The sequence below is a fragment of the Dendropsophus ebraccatus genome, chromosome 4, assembly GCF_027789765.1.
Source record: "Dendropsophus ebraccatus isolate aDenEbr1 chromosome 4, aDenEbr1.pat, whole genome shotgun sequence".
Classification (NCBI taxonomy): Eukaryota; Metazoa; Chordata; class Amphibia; order Anura; family Hylidae; genus Dendropsophus; species Dendropsophus ebraccatus.
The window spans coordinates 41,935,012-41,950,929 of record NC_091457.1 but is presented as its reverse complement, the minus strand read 5'-3'; the positions used below and the strand labels follow the sequence as shown (position 1 = coordinate 41,950,929).

Here is a 15,918-nt window from a genome sequence, read left to right as displayed (position 1 = left end):
GACTACAATCTGATATCAAAATGCAAAGTGTGAAAACTATCAAACATGTTTACAGTGTTCCTGTATGCTATTGGTGTTATTCCAAAGGTGCCATCACCTATCCCTCCAATTCCTGCATACGCTAGTATCATAGACTGGCTGACCTCTCCATACACAGCTGAGCAGGTCTTTTTAATAGGAGAGGGAATTGTTAGTTTTGGGGAAAAGAAAATGTATATACACAGTGGTACATTGGTTTAAGAGTAACTTGTATTGAGGGCGTTTTGCAAGAAGTAAGCAAAATTGTAACTTGGTTTAAGAGCATTGCTTTGGTTTAAGAGCTCCCTGTACTGGGTGGGAGGGGGAGTGCGGGAGGGGCATAACCTGCATAGTGGGGTCTACAGCCCTGTACTCTAACTCAGGACATTTCCCTCACCTTCCAAATCATAGCAGATCCACTTCAGGCTGGGGCTTACATCAGGGGACAGGACTGTGGAGGTAATCTCCTCATAGCTGTAACCCCTCTCTCCCGGGACAGAGTGCTGCTATACAGTGCCCACATCTGTCCTGCTCATTCCTTCCTGCTCCCTGCTCTCTGTCAGCCTTTGTGTTTCCTATCCTCTCCATTCCTGCTATAATCTTCCCGCACTTCCACTCAGCTATACACACTGCTGCTATAATCTGCCTGCACTCACACTCAGCTATACACACAGCTGTATAGAAAAATTTCTGTCACTGTCCTCCTGCACAGCTCTGTGATTCCCACTTCCTCATTGGTCCATGCTGAACACACTCCTTCCCCATTGCTGTCATGTGGCCACACAGACCTCTGACAGAAGCCCTGCCTCTCTATTCTACCCTGTTGTACTACACTACTGCACTATGGGGATCTGCAGATCCATCCTGTATCTACAAACTGCTGCTGTTTATTTTATTTTTATTCAGGTTTATGCACTTACTATACATTATACTCCACGTGATGATTGCTATACTGTTCAGTAACTTATAATATGATACATCAAGCTGTTTCTAAATGTTTGTTTCAATTGTTTTACCTGTTATTCAGAATTTTTGGGGCGTGAAACCAATTGTGTGCATTTCAATGATTCCTTATGGGAAACTTTGCTTTGGTTTAAGAGTGATTCGGATTACAAGCATGGTTTCGGAACGAATTATGCTCGTAATCCAAGACACTGTGCCACTGTGTGTGTATATATATGTATATATATTTTTTTACTTGTATTTGTCCAGACAGCTTTATTCAGTTTTCAAAAGAGATCGATCACTAAGATGTCATGCTGTGACTCATATAGAAGTATCCTATATTATTCCTATAGCACAGTAAGATATCTTGATTTACAAGACTTGTGTCACTGTTGATCTGAGTCGGCCCACCGTCTAGCTGTGCGTCTTGTGATTTCTGCCTTCAGGGAAAACCTTCAAAATGTCAAGGGTTCAAGTGATGTCACCGAGAGGCGCGGTGTCTCCCACAGGTGACCTCACTACTAGTCACTTGTCTTGGAATGCAAGATCTTATAGTATTTCACAGGGTGCTTTAAATATGTTCATAATATATGCTTATATAATGAATAAGTAGCTGAAGGAGGACAGTCCTCTTCTTCAAAATATCAAGAAAGTGTTCCCCTTATTACCACCTTATTCCTAGGCAATAAGTCATTATGTCTCCTTTAATCACAATTCTGATTTAGAGACACTTAAAGAGGATTTCATAAGCAGTGTGAAATCAATCATAGATAATTAGGAGAGATGCATTCTACCAGCTGGATGTAGGCTCTGGCCATTTGGTGTATGTCCTTTGCTAGGATATTTGTATATAAGAAAATAAGCTGTTTTCATTCTGATTGATAAGAATATAGCTGGATCACAGTTTATCCACTTTTACCTCTGAAGGTGACCATACACATAAGAGCAAAGTTGGCCAAACCTTATCAATTATCAATCCTTATCAATCACCTTATACATATAGTGGTGGGCTAAATGTAGCCATACACCTTTAATAACTGACGGTCGTTATGTTGTCAATTATTTCCCCCATCCTCTTCCCATCCTCCTCATAGACAGGAATGTTAGCATGGCCGAGCATTTCTGTGTTTCCTATGGGGAGGGGCAAGATGCAGTTAAACCATTCTGGCTGCGACTTATCTCTTCCAGAACAAAAGGGGCAGGCTGTGTTTTTCCATCACGCCCGACCCCTATCACCCACATCATCTGTCGGTGGTCAGTCATAAGAGCCCCATATACTCATACTGATGGCCAAGCACACTGCAAGTGGCGGATACAGCCAAGACTAGAAAGGTGTATAGTAGGGATGAACAAACTTTTGAAAAGTTTGGTTCAGTTCGATCCAGTGAACTTTCGTGAAGTTCGGATTCGTACGAACAGAACCTAAAATGAACATTGCTATAACGACTGAATAATTGCAGCTACAATAGTGGGAGTCTGATAGGGTATAGTTTCGTTTAGCTGCAGTTGCTATTACAATGAAACAAATGTAAAAAATCAAAGTGCAAAAATAGTGAAAAAAAAATTAGCCAAGGTGTAAGTGATTACACGGGACACAAAGTTCCTTGGACCCAGTAGGGTGGAAAACAGACATTTAACAGTGGGACCAGCAGCAGTAATAGTACTGTATTGGACCCAGTATGGTTGAGAACAGACAATTGGAGGAGGAGGAGGCAGCAGCACTTGATTGCACCCAGCCCAGTATGGTTGAAAAGAGACTATTGGAGGAGGTGGCACCATTTGATTGCACCCAGCCCAGTATGATTGAGAAGAGACTATTAGAATAGGCGGCACCACTTGATTGCACCCAGCCCAGTATGGTTGAGAACAGACTATTTGAGGAGGAGGAGGCAGTACCTGATTGTACCCTGGCCAGTATGGTTGAGAACAGACAATTGACGGAGAAGGAGGAGGAGGATGTTCAGCCTTGGAGTGGTGGCCTGGGAATCCTCGCTGATGATGTTGTTCAGCGCACTTTCCAGAACACGGATGAGTGGGATGATGTCGTTGATGCCTGCTAACAAACAGTCACACCCTCAAAAGGGATCAACAATTGGTAGGACATGTTTGCAGAAACCTGTGCACTATGAGGTTTATCACATATGCCATACAAGGTGAACAAAGGTTCCTCCCTTTGTGGGCTACAACACTTCCCACCGTTAGTTGACCTTGGGTCAGCCATTCATATATCTCCTGCCTGATGGTCCGGAGTAGGGATGGTCCAAACCTGCTTCGGTTCGGGTTCGTACGAACCCGAACTCTCAGAAAGGATTCCTGCTTTTTGCCCGCTCTGTGGAGAGGGTGTATACAGCGGGAGGACCGTCTGGAAAACTGGGATACAGCCATAACCATAGTCTGTATCCCAGTTTTCCAGGCGGTCCTCCCGCTGTATCCACCCGCTGCACGGAGCAGGCAGACAGCGGGAATCTGATGCCGAGCGTTCGGGTTCATACGAACCCAAACCTCGGCAGGTTCGGACCATCCCTAGTCAGGAGGAGCTCCTACCCACTGTGGCTCTGTTCACCAGGCTCACAAAATAGAGGACAGCCTGAGAGCGCCGGGCCTGACATCGTTGGTAAGACACCGGGGCAGGTTGGATTGCAGTCAAAGCAGTGGATGGTTGCAAGCTGGTGGAGGCAGAACTTTTGCAGAACTGGCTCCCTAAAGCCCCGGGGAGGTGATAGTGGCAAGAATGGGCTAACTTTCTGATAGTCTTCTGGGAGAATGTTTACCCAATGGGCAGTAACAGACATGTACTGCCCTTGCCCATAATTAAAGGACCAGACACCAGCACTGGGGTGCACGGTCTTGGACACCAAGAATCCCAATGAGTCGCCAACATTTTTCTACACAACTGTGCAGTGATGGGACAGCCGATCGGAATTTTTTTTTTTCTTGGACAGTGATGGGACTTTTTTTGGACCTTTTTTTTTTTTTCTGCGGCTAAACAGGGTTCTCCTATTTTTTTTTAACCTATATTGTAAAGATATGAACTGAGATTTTGACTTAATAAAGTAGATCAGCCTGAACACTGAAGTTGCTTTCATGTGTCTTGGTTGATACTCACAGACAGCTGTCACATTACATTTTTGATAAGGCAGCACCCAGGTATATCTGAGGAGACTAATTTAAGGTCTTACCCTAACAGGCGTGACGGCACACATCTTCATTTCACAGAAAACTAGGATACAAGGGATCATAGGAATAATAATCCCTTGTATACTGGTCTATTCTGTGATTTTACTTGTTATTGTTGTTTTAACCAGATCCGTTACGAACTTTTTGAAAAGCTCGTAACAAATCTGGTTCATTACGGTTCGGTTCGCTCATCCCTAGTGTATAGGAACAAATGTTATTAGGGGAAAGGTGTCCTTTGGATATTGAATTTTAATACCCCATCCTTTTATTTTTTTCTTATTCTCTTAGAGATATTTGGCACTAGCTTTTTCCCCTTTTCAAGGTGGAGACCAATGCTTGCTTGGCTGAACCGAGCGTGTATGTAAATGGAGAGGATGGGAGGATTAGTTCTCTATTGAAGGTCTATGGGGGCATTGTTCTTCCTGCTTCTTACTATGTAAAATCTAATTTTGTTTGAATGATAAAGCACTGCAGAATGATTTGGTACTATAAAAATAAAGCTCATCATCAGGAAGACAGATTGATGGATAAAGGTGTGAGGTCTCTCATCCTTTTCTAAGGAGGGAAATGTTACAAAATAACCAACAGATTGTAACCAACCGAAGGATAGAGAACAATAGCATAAATATTACAATGCAGCCATATGTCTCCGCTAGCAGAGATTGCATTCCTGACAGAAGAGAGGAAAAGCGAGAGAAATTGCTGCAAAGGGACATAAAAGAGACAATATTGAGCTGGGAAAAGGAGAATCCTTCACAGTCAGAGCAGTGGCCAAGTATCTAGGAAAATACAGTTGCTGTGATACAGGGACTCCCCCTGAGAGTGTCTGGGGGGGGGGGGGGGGATACAGAGACATATTGTCACCCCCCCCCCCTCCCCTTCCCCAAACACAGGGGCAGGGAGGGTCCTGCTTCCTCTTACCTCATATCATCTCCCCCTGACTTCCCAACACAGGAGGAGGGGGAGAGAAAGGGAGAGCAAGCCTGGAAAACAAAAGGAGGGCAGGCAGCTGCTCAAACTTCCTGAGAAAGGGAGACAGAAGCGCCGGAGGAGAGGGAAGACAAGTCACATTGAGGAGAACAATGAACCAGGAGAGTCTCCTAAACTGATAAGAGCGGCATTGATCAGAGAGGGGCTGAGAGTGGGAAGGTGTGGAGTGGGAGGGGTGTCACAGAGCTGTGGATACAAAGGATAAGCAGAAGAAGAGGATTAGAAACACATCAGGCTGAGCCACAATGTCCACATCACTCCTGAGAAGAGACTCCAGCAAGAAGAACCTACAGAATTTACTAAAGTGAGTAAATCTGCCTATAGACATGTCTGTCTGCAAACAATAATTCTATCAGTCAAATCTATAATCAGCACCAAGCCAGCGTATCGTTATTCTATACATGGAATCATTGGTTATTCTATCTGATCATTTAAAAAATTGTAAAATTTAAAAATGTTGATCAATATTTTAAAAATATGGAAGCGTTAATCAATATTTCTAGTTATATTAAGGATCGTATCGTAGATCGTATGGTTTTAGGATTCTTAGTGGACAATTGTGGGTGCATGATATTGTACAAAATCATTGATGGGACAGGCAGTTATTCAGACGATTCTATGATCCGATTGAACACGGCTATTGGCTTTAAATCAAGTCGAAATGAGAAAACAAAGCCCAACTGGAAAATGATGGGCTGATAGAAGAGGTTCCAGGTGAAGGAGAAGAGGACAATAGCCCTCTGATCAACATAGCATTAGTGTGCAGTGTGCAATTGTATGTAATGAAGTGGCTGCAGTTCATTCACAGCAGGGGTAGAATGAATGGGCTGAGAAGGAATTCGGCTGTGAGCTTGGGAACCAACATGTTGTTGGAGATAATAAGGAAATACAAGTGAGGAGGAAGGAAGAATACAAGTGTGGGGACGTGAGGAGGATGTAAAGGAATTCGAGGTTGCGGTCATGGGCCAGGGTATGGATTTGAAGACATATTGATATCATGTTTATAGGGTGGGGCATATTATAACAGTTTGGTGGTAGGAAGATGGAACAATAAATGAGATTCATAGAGACTTGTAGACCACATGTATTCTATATGGTGCATCATGGTTTCTTTAGGAATCTCCAAGTGGCGGTGATGTCTGGCGAGGATTGATGGGAGGAGATGGAGTGGCCCTGGAGGGTCTGTTTAGGCAGCCATAATCTCTTTGTCAACCCCCTTAGATATCAATGATAAATGTGAAATGTGTTGGAAACATTTCACCACTGCGCATTGGAATAGGCTGAACATAGAGGAAATATTAACTCTTCAATCCAATGACATGATAAAGTTTACGGATTTAACTATGAGCTCTATAATATCATGCAAGTATCTCACAGTGATTAACATATAGCTTGTGATCATAATTTATACTTTACCGTCAGCAATCTTGGCGTTTGGAGGGGAAAACTATATAAGAATGTCAGGTTAGGATTGGATACAATAGATACAATAAACTGTGTAAATCATTGCAATGAACCTACTCGTGCGCCATTGAGTGCTGGTCAGAGATACAGTATACAGGTCTGGTCAAAAGGATCTACAGAAGAAGATACTTCCACCAATGAGAATATCTTTTCTTTTGAAATGGGTCATATCTTTCAGGATCAAAATTAACAACACTTACATATGTATGATGGTAAAGTATTGCTATGATTATAATGTTACTAAAAACAATGAGAGAATTTAGAAGTATGACCCAATGGAGATGAACTCTACAGCTGGTACTTTTCAAGTAAATGTGTTTATGCAGGACATAGGTCAATGGGCCTTACTGTATGATATGGGTGGGGTGTCAGCCTAACACAGCTAGATGATCAGTTGATCATGAACAGACTGATTATCATTTAGTTTCTATGGTCTATGGTTATATAGCCTGCAACGTGGTGCAAATTCCAGTAAAAATGATGACTGATTTACGTCCCGGTAGATGACCAGGTTGGTTGGCTCTCAGGAGACCTATTTTCTTTGGTATTTCTTGTACTATAGTGATCATGTAACCTTTTATGTTGTGCATGTTCAGAGTCACCCTGGGACACGTTGACCCCCCTAGAGAAAATGCTTGGGAGGTCCCAACCTCCAATAGAGCTGATTCTTGGCCAATTTTAACTGCACAGTAAACTTCCATCATTGCTGGACTGCCTGACCTCACTGACTTGTGACTGGGCCCCTTTATAGCATCAGAACCAGGACCCTCTTGTCTTTTGGTGGGTCAGTCTATCTATATGTAGTCTTACTATATATTAGCACAGCAGCCTATTATTAGGGTCTATAACTATGATGGTAAATAAGAGAGTTATGTGTCAGCCTTTCCCTTTGTTAGTACATAGAGATGAGCGAACCTCGAGCATGTTCGAGCCCATCCGAACCCGATCGTTCGGCATTTGATTAGCGGTGGCTGGTGAAGTTGGATAAAGCCCTAAGGCTATGTGGAAAACATGGATATAGTCATTGGCTATATCAATGTTTTCCAGACAACCTTAGAGCTTTATTCAACTTCAGCAGCCACCGCTAGTCAAATGCCGAACGATCGGGTTCGGATGGGCTTGAGCATGCTCGAGGTTCTCTCATCTCTATTAGTACAGTATGAGACGCTATAGCCTGGAAACCATCAATCCTTGTCCTTGCACAAGCCGCAGTGGACCATCCTACTTTCCTTCCAATGACAGCAATCACTATGCCTGTCTTTCAACAAGCCCTGTAGATTAAAACATACTTCACAAGAAGTGTGCCAACTTTTTTGTCAGGCGTGGAAGGTGATCCACCGGCAAGAAGCCATCAGCAGGAACAATATTCTGTTAACCTTCCTGATGATTAAGCAGATTGAACTGTAATAACATACAGATGTAGCTGAATTTGTTTTTAACTCTTTGTTGCATATGTTAGGTTTTCCTTCTGTCTTATATAAATGTGTAGATCACAAATAGTGACAAGATTCTGCATCTTACCCGCCCAGCTCTGCAACATATTGACATTGAATACTATATTCCCAATAGACATATGTGTCATGCTAGCAGAGATATGATATCATTATGGGGGTGTATTGTTAACCACCCTCGGTGTTATGGTCAGGGGTCTGCAGGATGCAGCGGTCTGTGAAGACATATGTGTTCAATGCCAGAAGTCACACATTCCTGGGAGGGAACGGGGTGTGGAAGGGACACTAATGTCACTACTGTCCAGCTGCCAACCTTAATCCCTACTTCCACTCCTACATTTGGGATCTTAAGGTCAAAATGAAGGGAGGAGGCCAATTTAGGTTTTTAGCTAGAAAAAACAACAAAACTTCACGTTTTGCCTTCACAGAATAAGGATGCTTTTGCCAGTACACCCTTCCCCCCTTTGCACATGTGTAGAATTCCGGCAATGGGACACTTACGCAATTGAATATATTCCAGCACGTCAGTCACTGGGATGTAAGGAGAGAGAAAATTACATAACCCCTCAAGTCCACACTGGTTTCTCCATGAGACATCTGTACTATGGTTACTGAATGAATATTGATCCTGCAATGTATTGTTTGATTTCTTATCAGTGTATTCTTAATGGTTTAGATTGACAACTCAATGGAGTGTGGAAGATGAGGAGGAAGCTGCCAGGGAGCGGCGCAGAAGAGAACGGCAGCAGCAGTATTTGGGCAGCGAGGGCCAGTCTCCAGAGGATGGTGATGGCGAGGGCTGCACTGCATCGGATGAGCAGTAAGTCAACTCTTTCTTTTGTTAGGGTGTAGGCACAGTACGGAATCGCGATGAAAACCCATTACAGATTCCACAGCTCGCACCCGCTCGCAGACTCTCGCGGTCGCATGCATTTCCGCCCATGTCATGGACTCCATTCTATGCACGGGCGGATTCCGCCGTCTGTCCAAAGAATGAACCTGTTCATTCTTTGGACGGACAGCGGAATCCGCCTGTGCATAGAATGGAGTCAACTATAATATGCCTTATGCCTTATAATAAACCTTAAAGCCAATGTACCATCGCTGTTTTTTTAACCTTAGCAGATCAGCGCCAGCACAGGGATCACGGTGGTGTGACCCTTTTTATGAAATTCCACCTAGTTCCTGCACTTGGCGCTGTTCTTTTGCCTTGCAGTGGCCCTCTATTAGAACGTGCTATTAGAATGTATGCGGCCACGTCACAGAGGGAAGGGGATATCGTCATACTGGGGGGCAGTAGGCCTGGTTGGTATATGGCAAAAGAACGGTGTCGGGCACAGAAACCGGTCGGCATTTACTGCCACCCCATTCATTTAGAGTACAAGGGACTCTTTTCATGAAAGGTGGAGGCCCCATTGGTTGGAATCCCATTGATTAGACACTCGTCACCAGGGGCGGATTAACTTTACCATGGGCCCGGGCTGTTCACCAAGCTTGGCCCCTCCAACCCAATGTAACTATGGCGGCACTAGCTTTAGTCTTTTGCCTCCATAGTGCAGCCTGTAAAGGACCTGTGGTGACATCATTGTCACATGATAAGGTCCTTCAGTATGTTCTCTAATGTTACTGCATTGTCTCCTGGCTGTAGCTTTGCCCTGATTTGTGCAAAACTGCAGTAAAAAGCAGCGATTTTTATGCAAATCATGGCAGAATTGTAGTCTGGAGATAATACACCACTAAAAAGTATAAGTCTTTTTGGTTGGCCATGGGCCCCCAGGAGCTTCGGGCCCTGGGCTACCGCGCGAAACAGAGCTATTATAATCCGCTACTGCTGGTCACCCATCCTGTTGATACACAAAAAGTTATCATTTCATTTCATTGTGCTCCCCAGATCTGTAGCCTCTTTCAATGTATCATGCAGATACCTTTACATGCTTCAGTAATCCTCAATACACACATGAGCCACCAAAACAAATTTACAAATTCCTTTGTGGGTTTTATTATTTTTACATTTCTTATAGACTTTCCTTTTATTGGGCACTTTCTCTTAACTTAGACGCGTCTGTCTGAAAAATGTAATGTGAATTACTGTCTGAATACGTATAATTATGAGTAAGAAACATGTCTGATTCATGATCTCGACATAGAACTTTGACAACTTAAAGATAAATCTTAAAGATCATAAGACGTGGCCTGAGGTCACATTCTCAGCGCTTTAAATGGGCTCAGTAACACTGTAGATGTTCACTAGCTCAGAACATAATATACCGATGTTTTATGTATAATAGATTATTGTACTACTGTGTACATTATGTATAAGATAGGATAAGCTATCATGAAGAGTTTATTACATGCCTTATAATACGAATCCTTCACCATACCTACAGTATACTTACACATTCTTATACCATGACATTGCCGTCACATACAGTAATACAGAGCAGACATTGCCTTCTACAAGATCTTCATATAACTCAGAGAACTGTGCCATGGACATTCCTGTTAATGAATAGAGTAACAGGATTTAAAGACTTCATGAAAGGAAGTGTAAAAACCATAGTTGTGTTTATCCTTAGGCCTTATGCAAACAGCTTGGAGGCTAAACACTAACAAATAAAGTCCTATACTATCCGGAAGTGGGTTCTCTACGGTGGTCCATATGGCACAGCATTATTATCTTAGTTTTTTAGAAGTCTATTGGTGAATGATACATCTCTGTGCAGTAAAGATGGCTGCATCTGGTGCTTTTACAGTATGAGGCTCAAAGGGGTGCACTATTATTGTGTAGGACACAAAGAAGGGCACTATTGTGTTGTAGAGCACTGTGACTATCTAGGGCACAAAGGAGGGCACTATTGTGTTGAAGGGCACTGTTACTATCTGGGGCACAAAGGAGGGCACTATTGTATTGTAGGGCACTGTTACTATCTGGGGCACAAAGGCAGGCACTATTGTATTGTAGGGCACTGTGACTATCTAGGGGACAAAGGAGGGCACTATTGTATTGTAGGGCACTGTTACTATCTGGGGCACAAAGGCAGGCACTATTGTATTGTAGGGCACTGTGACTATCTAGGGCACAAAGGAGGGCACTATTGTATTGTAGAGCACTGTTACTATCTGGGGCACAAAGGAGGGCACTATTGTATTGTAGGGCACTGTTACTATTGTATTGTAGGGCACTGTGACTATCTAGGGCACAAAGCTGGGCACTATTGTATTGTAGGGCACTGTTACTATCTGGGGCCCAAAGACAGGCACTATTGTATTGTAGGGCACTGTTACTATCTGGGGCACAAAGGCAGGCACTATTGTATTGTAGGGCACTGTGACTATCTGGGGCACAAAGGCAGGCACTATTGTATTGTAGGGCACTGTTACTATCTGGCGCACAAAGGCAGGCACTATTGTATTGTAGGGCACTGTTACTATCTGGGGCACAAAGCTGGGCACTATTGTATTGTAGGGCACTGTTACTATCTGGGGCACAAAGGCAGGCACTATTGTATTGTAGGGCACTGTGACTATCTAGGGCACAAAGGAGGGCACTATTGTATTGTAGGGCACTGTTACTATCTGGGGCACAAAGGCAGGCACTATTGTATTGTAGGGCACTGTGACTATCTAGGGCACAAAGGAGGGCACTATTGCATTGTAGGGCACTGTTACTATCTGGGGCACAAAGGAGGGCACTATTGTATTATAGGGCACTGTTACTATCTGGGGCACAAAGGCAGGCACTATTAAATTGTAGAGCACTGTTACTATCTGGGGCACAAAGGAGGGCACTATTGTATTGTAGGGCACTTCTACTATCTGGGGCACAAAAGAAGGCACTATTATATCTTAGGGCGTTATTACTATCTGGGGCACTGTCTGTTTACTACTGCTTTTAGAGGGTAACTTTAGTTAAGAGGACACCAGGGTTATTAGCAGACACAGTATTGGGGTGGTACTGTAACAATAAAGTACTGTTAAGGTTAAGAGGCTTGGGTAGAAGATAAGGCTGGAAAAGTGACTAAAGTGACAAAAGAGCCAAAGATGGCTGGGCTGCAGAGTAGATATCACCCATAGTCACAGGATATAAATGTGATGTACTTACATATACAGTCTGCAGAACCTATGTGGAGCTTAATCACAGTGTCACTCTCAAATTGTAAAGATCTGTGCTAAACCCCTAGCTACAACATTACTATTAACATTACTATTTTATTATATTCTTGTGTATTTGTAGTATGGGGCTGAAGCCATCTGGACCCTGGGAAACTGAGGAAGATGAGGGATTTAGTGACTGGTCACAGAAGCTGGAGCAGAGGAAGCTAAAAGCTCAGGCCGCAGAAGAAAGGGAGGAATTCAGACAACAGGAAGAAGAACAGAGCGGGGTTGTAGGAAATGCACAGGAAGATGCTGGAGACCAACAGCCTAAAGCAGAAGAGGAAGAAGATGAAGGGACTTCTCGCTATGAAGCAGTTGAGGTATGTCGACTCATTTCATCTCATGTATAGTCACAATCGCTTACAAGTTTAAAGGATTTGCACATGGTTGCAATCAATTTTTATTACTCCTTTTAAGTTAACCTAAGCTATAGCAACATTGACAGAAAATTCTCCCAAATTTAAAGTACACTCATACACTCCATTTCATGAAGATCATGCGGATGTATTTATAAAGTATTTTTGAGATTTGCATATTTACTAATTTATTGATTTCTTTCTTAATTTTTTTGCAGGTGAATGATGAAGGAGATACTTGCAACTACGAGCACAGCAGCCATGAGACAGTCACATCCAACCAATGGGAAACAAGGTACATGTTCTACCTTACATGTGGGGATTCATTTTGAAATAGTCACGTGGTCAAGAGTAGTAGATGCTTGGAACAACCTACTAGCTGATGTGGTAGGTCAATCTACAGTAACAGAATGTAAACCTGCCTGGGATAAACATATATCATCCTAAGATAATAAGCAAGGTAATAAAGGCAGACTAGATGGACCAGATGGACTTTTCTGCCCACAATATTCAATGTTTGTAAGTGCACTTACTGGGTGCACAGATTGGGGTGTAAAAGGACATGGTTTAGTGACATGAGGACCCAATTCTTAATTTATTCTTAAAGAAAATTTTTATCAAAGTATTGTATTGGCCCCCGAAAAGTTATACAAATCACAAATATACACTTATTGTGGGAAATGCTTATAAAGTCCTTTTTCCCTGCACTTACTACTGCATCAAGGCTTCACTTCCTGGATAAAATGGTGATGTCACGACCCAACTCCCAGAGCTGTGCGGGCTGTGGCTGCTGAAGAGGATGATGGCAGAGGGATGCTCAGTGTTCCTCCAGTACCCTGTGTCCCTCATTGTCCCCTGCCATCATCCTCTCCAGCAGCCACAGCCCGCACAGCTCTGGGAGTCGGGTCGTGACATCACCATTTTATCCAGGAAGTGAAACTTTGATGTAGTTGTAAGTGCAGGGAAAAAAGCACTTTATAAGCATTTTCCATAATAAGTGTATATTGGTGATTTGTATAACTTTTGGGGGGCAATACAGTACTTTAATAAAAAATTTCACCAGACTTCTCCTTTAAGGGAAAACACAGTGTTAAAGCAATGTTACTTTATGGAGTGTACAAGGATATACTAAAACAGTCATATTAGGTATGTTACAGTATATGTACAGAAATAAATTTTAAAATTTTTAGCAGATTAATATTTGCACTTTTACAGTAAGGGGAAGGGTCAAAAAAGTGATATTAACGTTGAGCAATGAGCACCTTAAATACCTTTCTGTTTTCTTTTAGAGAATCTAATGACAATGAAGAAGAGAACAGAACACCTAGTCCATATCCAAGGGAAGAGCCTCAAAGCTTTGAGCAAGAAAGAGGAAGGGAAGAAGATAGATATGAGCCTTACAATGATCAGGTAGGACCTCTGTGTATTATCATACTGTATATTTTCTCAGAAAAACAGTCCAGTCCTCATTTAGAAAACTAGTGCTGTATGCCATCCCAGATTTGTCCACATGCTTCCACTGGCCACCAGTACATGAAGTATATAACAAGATGTCTCACATCTCAAAATCCACCAATGTGTGCTGTATATGATTATTAGGCTGTATTAACTGTATCATCTCATATATGTATTATTTAGAATAATTGATGCTTATAGAGATTAGCGAATCTACAGTAGGAATGATGCAAAGCGCTTGGTTCCTATCGGATTTTGCTCATCTGCTCCGTTCCCGGCCGCTCCTCCCTGGGTGCTTGAAAATGATTGATCCGGTCCTGGGAAACTGGGAGACGTTTCCCAGGACGGGATCCATCTTTTCCCAGCACCTGGGGAGAAGCGGCCCGGGAGTGGAGCAGACTTCAAAGCCCGCAGCCTGATGAGCAAAATCCGATAGGAACCAAGCGCTTAGCTTCATTCCTACTGTAGATTCACTAATCTCTAGTTGCTTGCTTGTCTATATTGAGGCTATGTTCACACTATGTAAGTTTCCAGCCGTAGCGCGTTCCGTGAATAAGCGTCCGGAGATTTACGTAGTTTGCGTACAATGGAAAGTATACGATCTACGGCTGCACAGTTCACACTACGTAAGAACTTACGCCCGGATCGTATGTGGCACCGTAAAAAATGAACCGGCCATTATTTCAGGACGGAAATGCTGTAACTTACGCCCGTAGCGTAACATGCGGTCCCATACGGAGTGGTGATTTCTTCATTTTTGCACTTTGATTTGCCGATCCAAAAGGTTCTGTGGGGCGTCCGGGGCTAGCCGAAGATATCCAAGTAAAATACCGCTGTCAGATCGCTACGTACGGCGCTCGGGAATTGTAAGTAGACTATGGGCGTAAGTTTGCGGGCCGTACGTAGCTGGCCGCAACTTACGTAAATCCCCGAGCGGAGTTTCACACGTATATGTCCGGCCGCGTAAAATATGCGGCCGGACATATACGTAGTGTGAACATAGCCTAAAGGGGTTATCCAGTGCTACAAAAACAAGGCCACTTTTCCCCCTACTGTTGTCTCCAGTTCAGGTGTGGTTTGCAATTAAGCTCCATTTACTTCAATGGAACTGAGTTTCAAAACCCCACCCAAACTGGAGACAACAGTAGGGGGAAAGTGTCCATGTTTTTGTAGCGCTGGATAACCCCTTTAAATCTCGTAAAGTATGCATATTAATATATAGCATATTGTACAAAGTTTTCAGTAATAGTAGAACTGACATTGTATTCCTTGTCATACAGAGAGAGTCACACAGATGGCAGTCTGAAGAAGTGAAAAGCCAGGCAGTGAGCAGCGATGGAGAGGACATTGAAGACATTACAGTAAAGGTGATTATTGTTACCTTAACCAACTGGGGTGTAGCTATAGGGGGTGCACAGTTATCTGTTTTCCATATGCCCTGGTTACTGCCTGAGCCCAAAGGCTCATCTTCTACATCAGGGGGTCCCACTATTTCCATATGCCCTGGTTGGAGGGCATGGTACAGATTTGAAGAAATAGGTGATTTAATCCTTTATTGAGGGGCAAGTAAGAGCTTTAGCTGCTGTAGCCGATGGAAAGTAAAAATTGGGGTCATCAATAGGAAACAATTGGACTATATATATAGAAAAAAATCAGTAAATTATCAATAAAAAGTGAATTCTTTTTATGACCCATAGGTTACATAGTTGCCAACGTTTGAAATTTTTTTTCCAGGGATACTTCAGCATTAAAAAGGGGTGTGGCTTATTGTGGGTGTGATCTCAGTGGGGTGTGGACTGTGGATTATCATGGGTGTGGGTTCACAATTTTCCAGTTAGAGTTTACAGTCAGAACAGCACAAAAGGAGCATTACACACCCCAGTATTAGGTCCCTAGTATATTACACA

General features: G+C 43.0%; 1 protein-coding gene across 3 annotated transcripts in view; it reads left to right on the top strand.

The window, feature by feature from the left end:
• The window catches only part of LSP1 (lymphocyte specific protein 1), a 65,427-nt gene that overhangs the window by 37,016 nt on the left and 12,493 nt on the right, over positions 1–15,918 (top strand). Inside the window, exons 1-6 of one of the 3 annotated variants that reach the window (XM_069965664.1) lie at positions 5,089–5,434; positions 8,722–8,865; positions 12,280–12,520; positions 12,775–12,851; positions 13,846–13,966; positions 15,292–15,378. In XM_069965664.1, coding sequence (XP_069821765.1) covers positions 5,376–5,434; positions 8,722–8,865; positions 12,280–12,520; positions 12,775–12,851; positions 13,846–13,966; positions 15,292–15,378 — 729 coding nt within the window. In that variant the 5' untranslated portion in view covers positions 5,089–5,375. Of the gene's footprint in view, positions 1–5,088; positions 5,435–8,721; positions 8,866–12,279; positions 12,521–12,774; positions 12,852–13,845; positions 13,967–15,291; positions 15,379–15,918 lie in introns of those variants that run through there. The other 2 variants (XM_069965663.1, XM_069965666.1) reach the window with 2 other exon arrangements.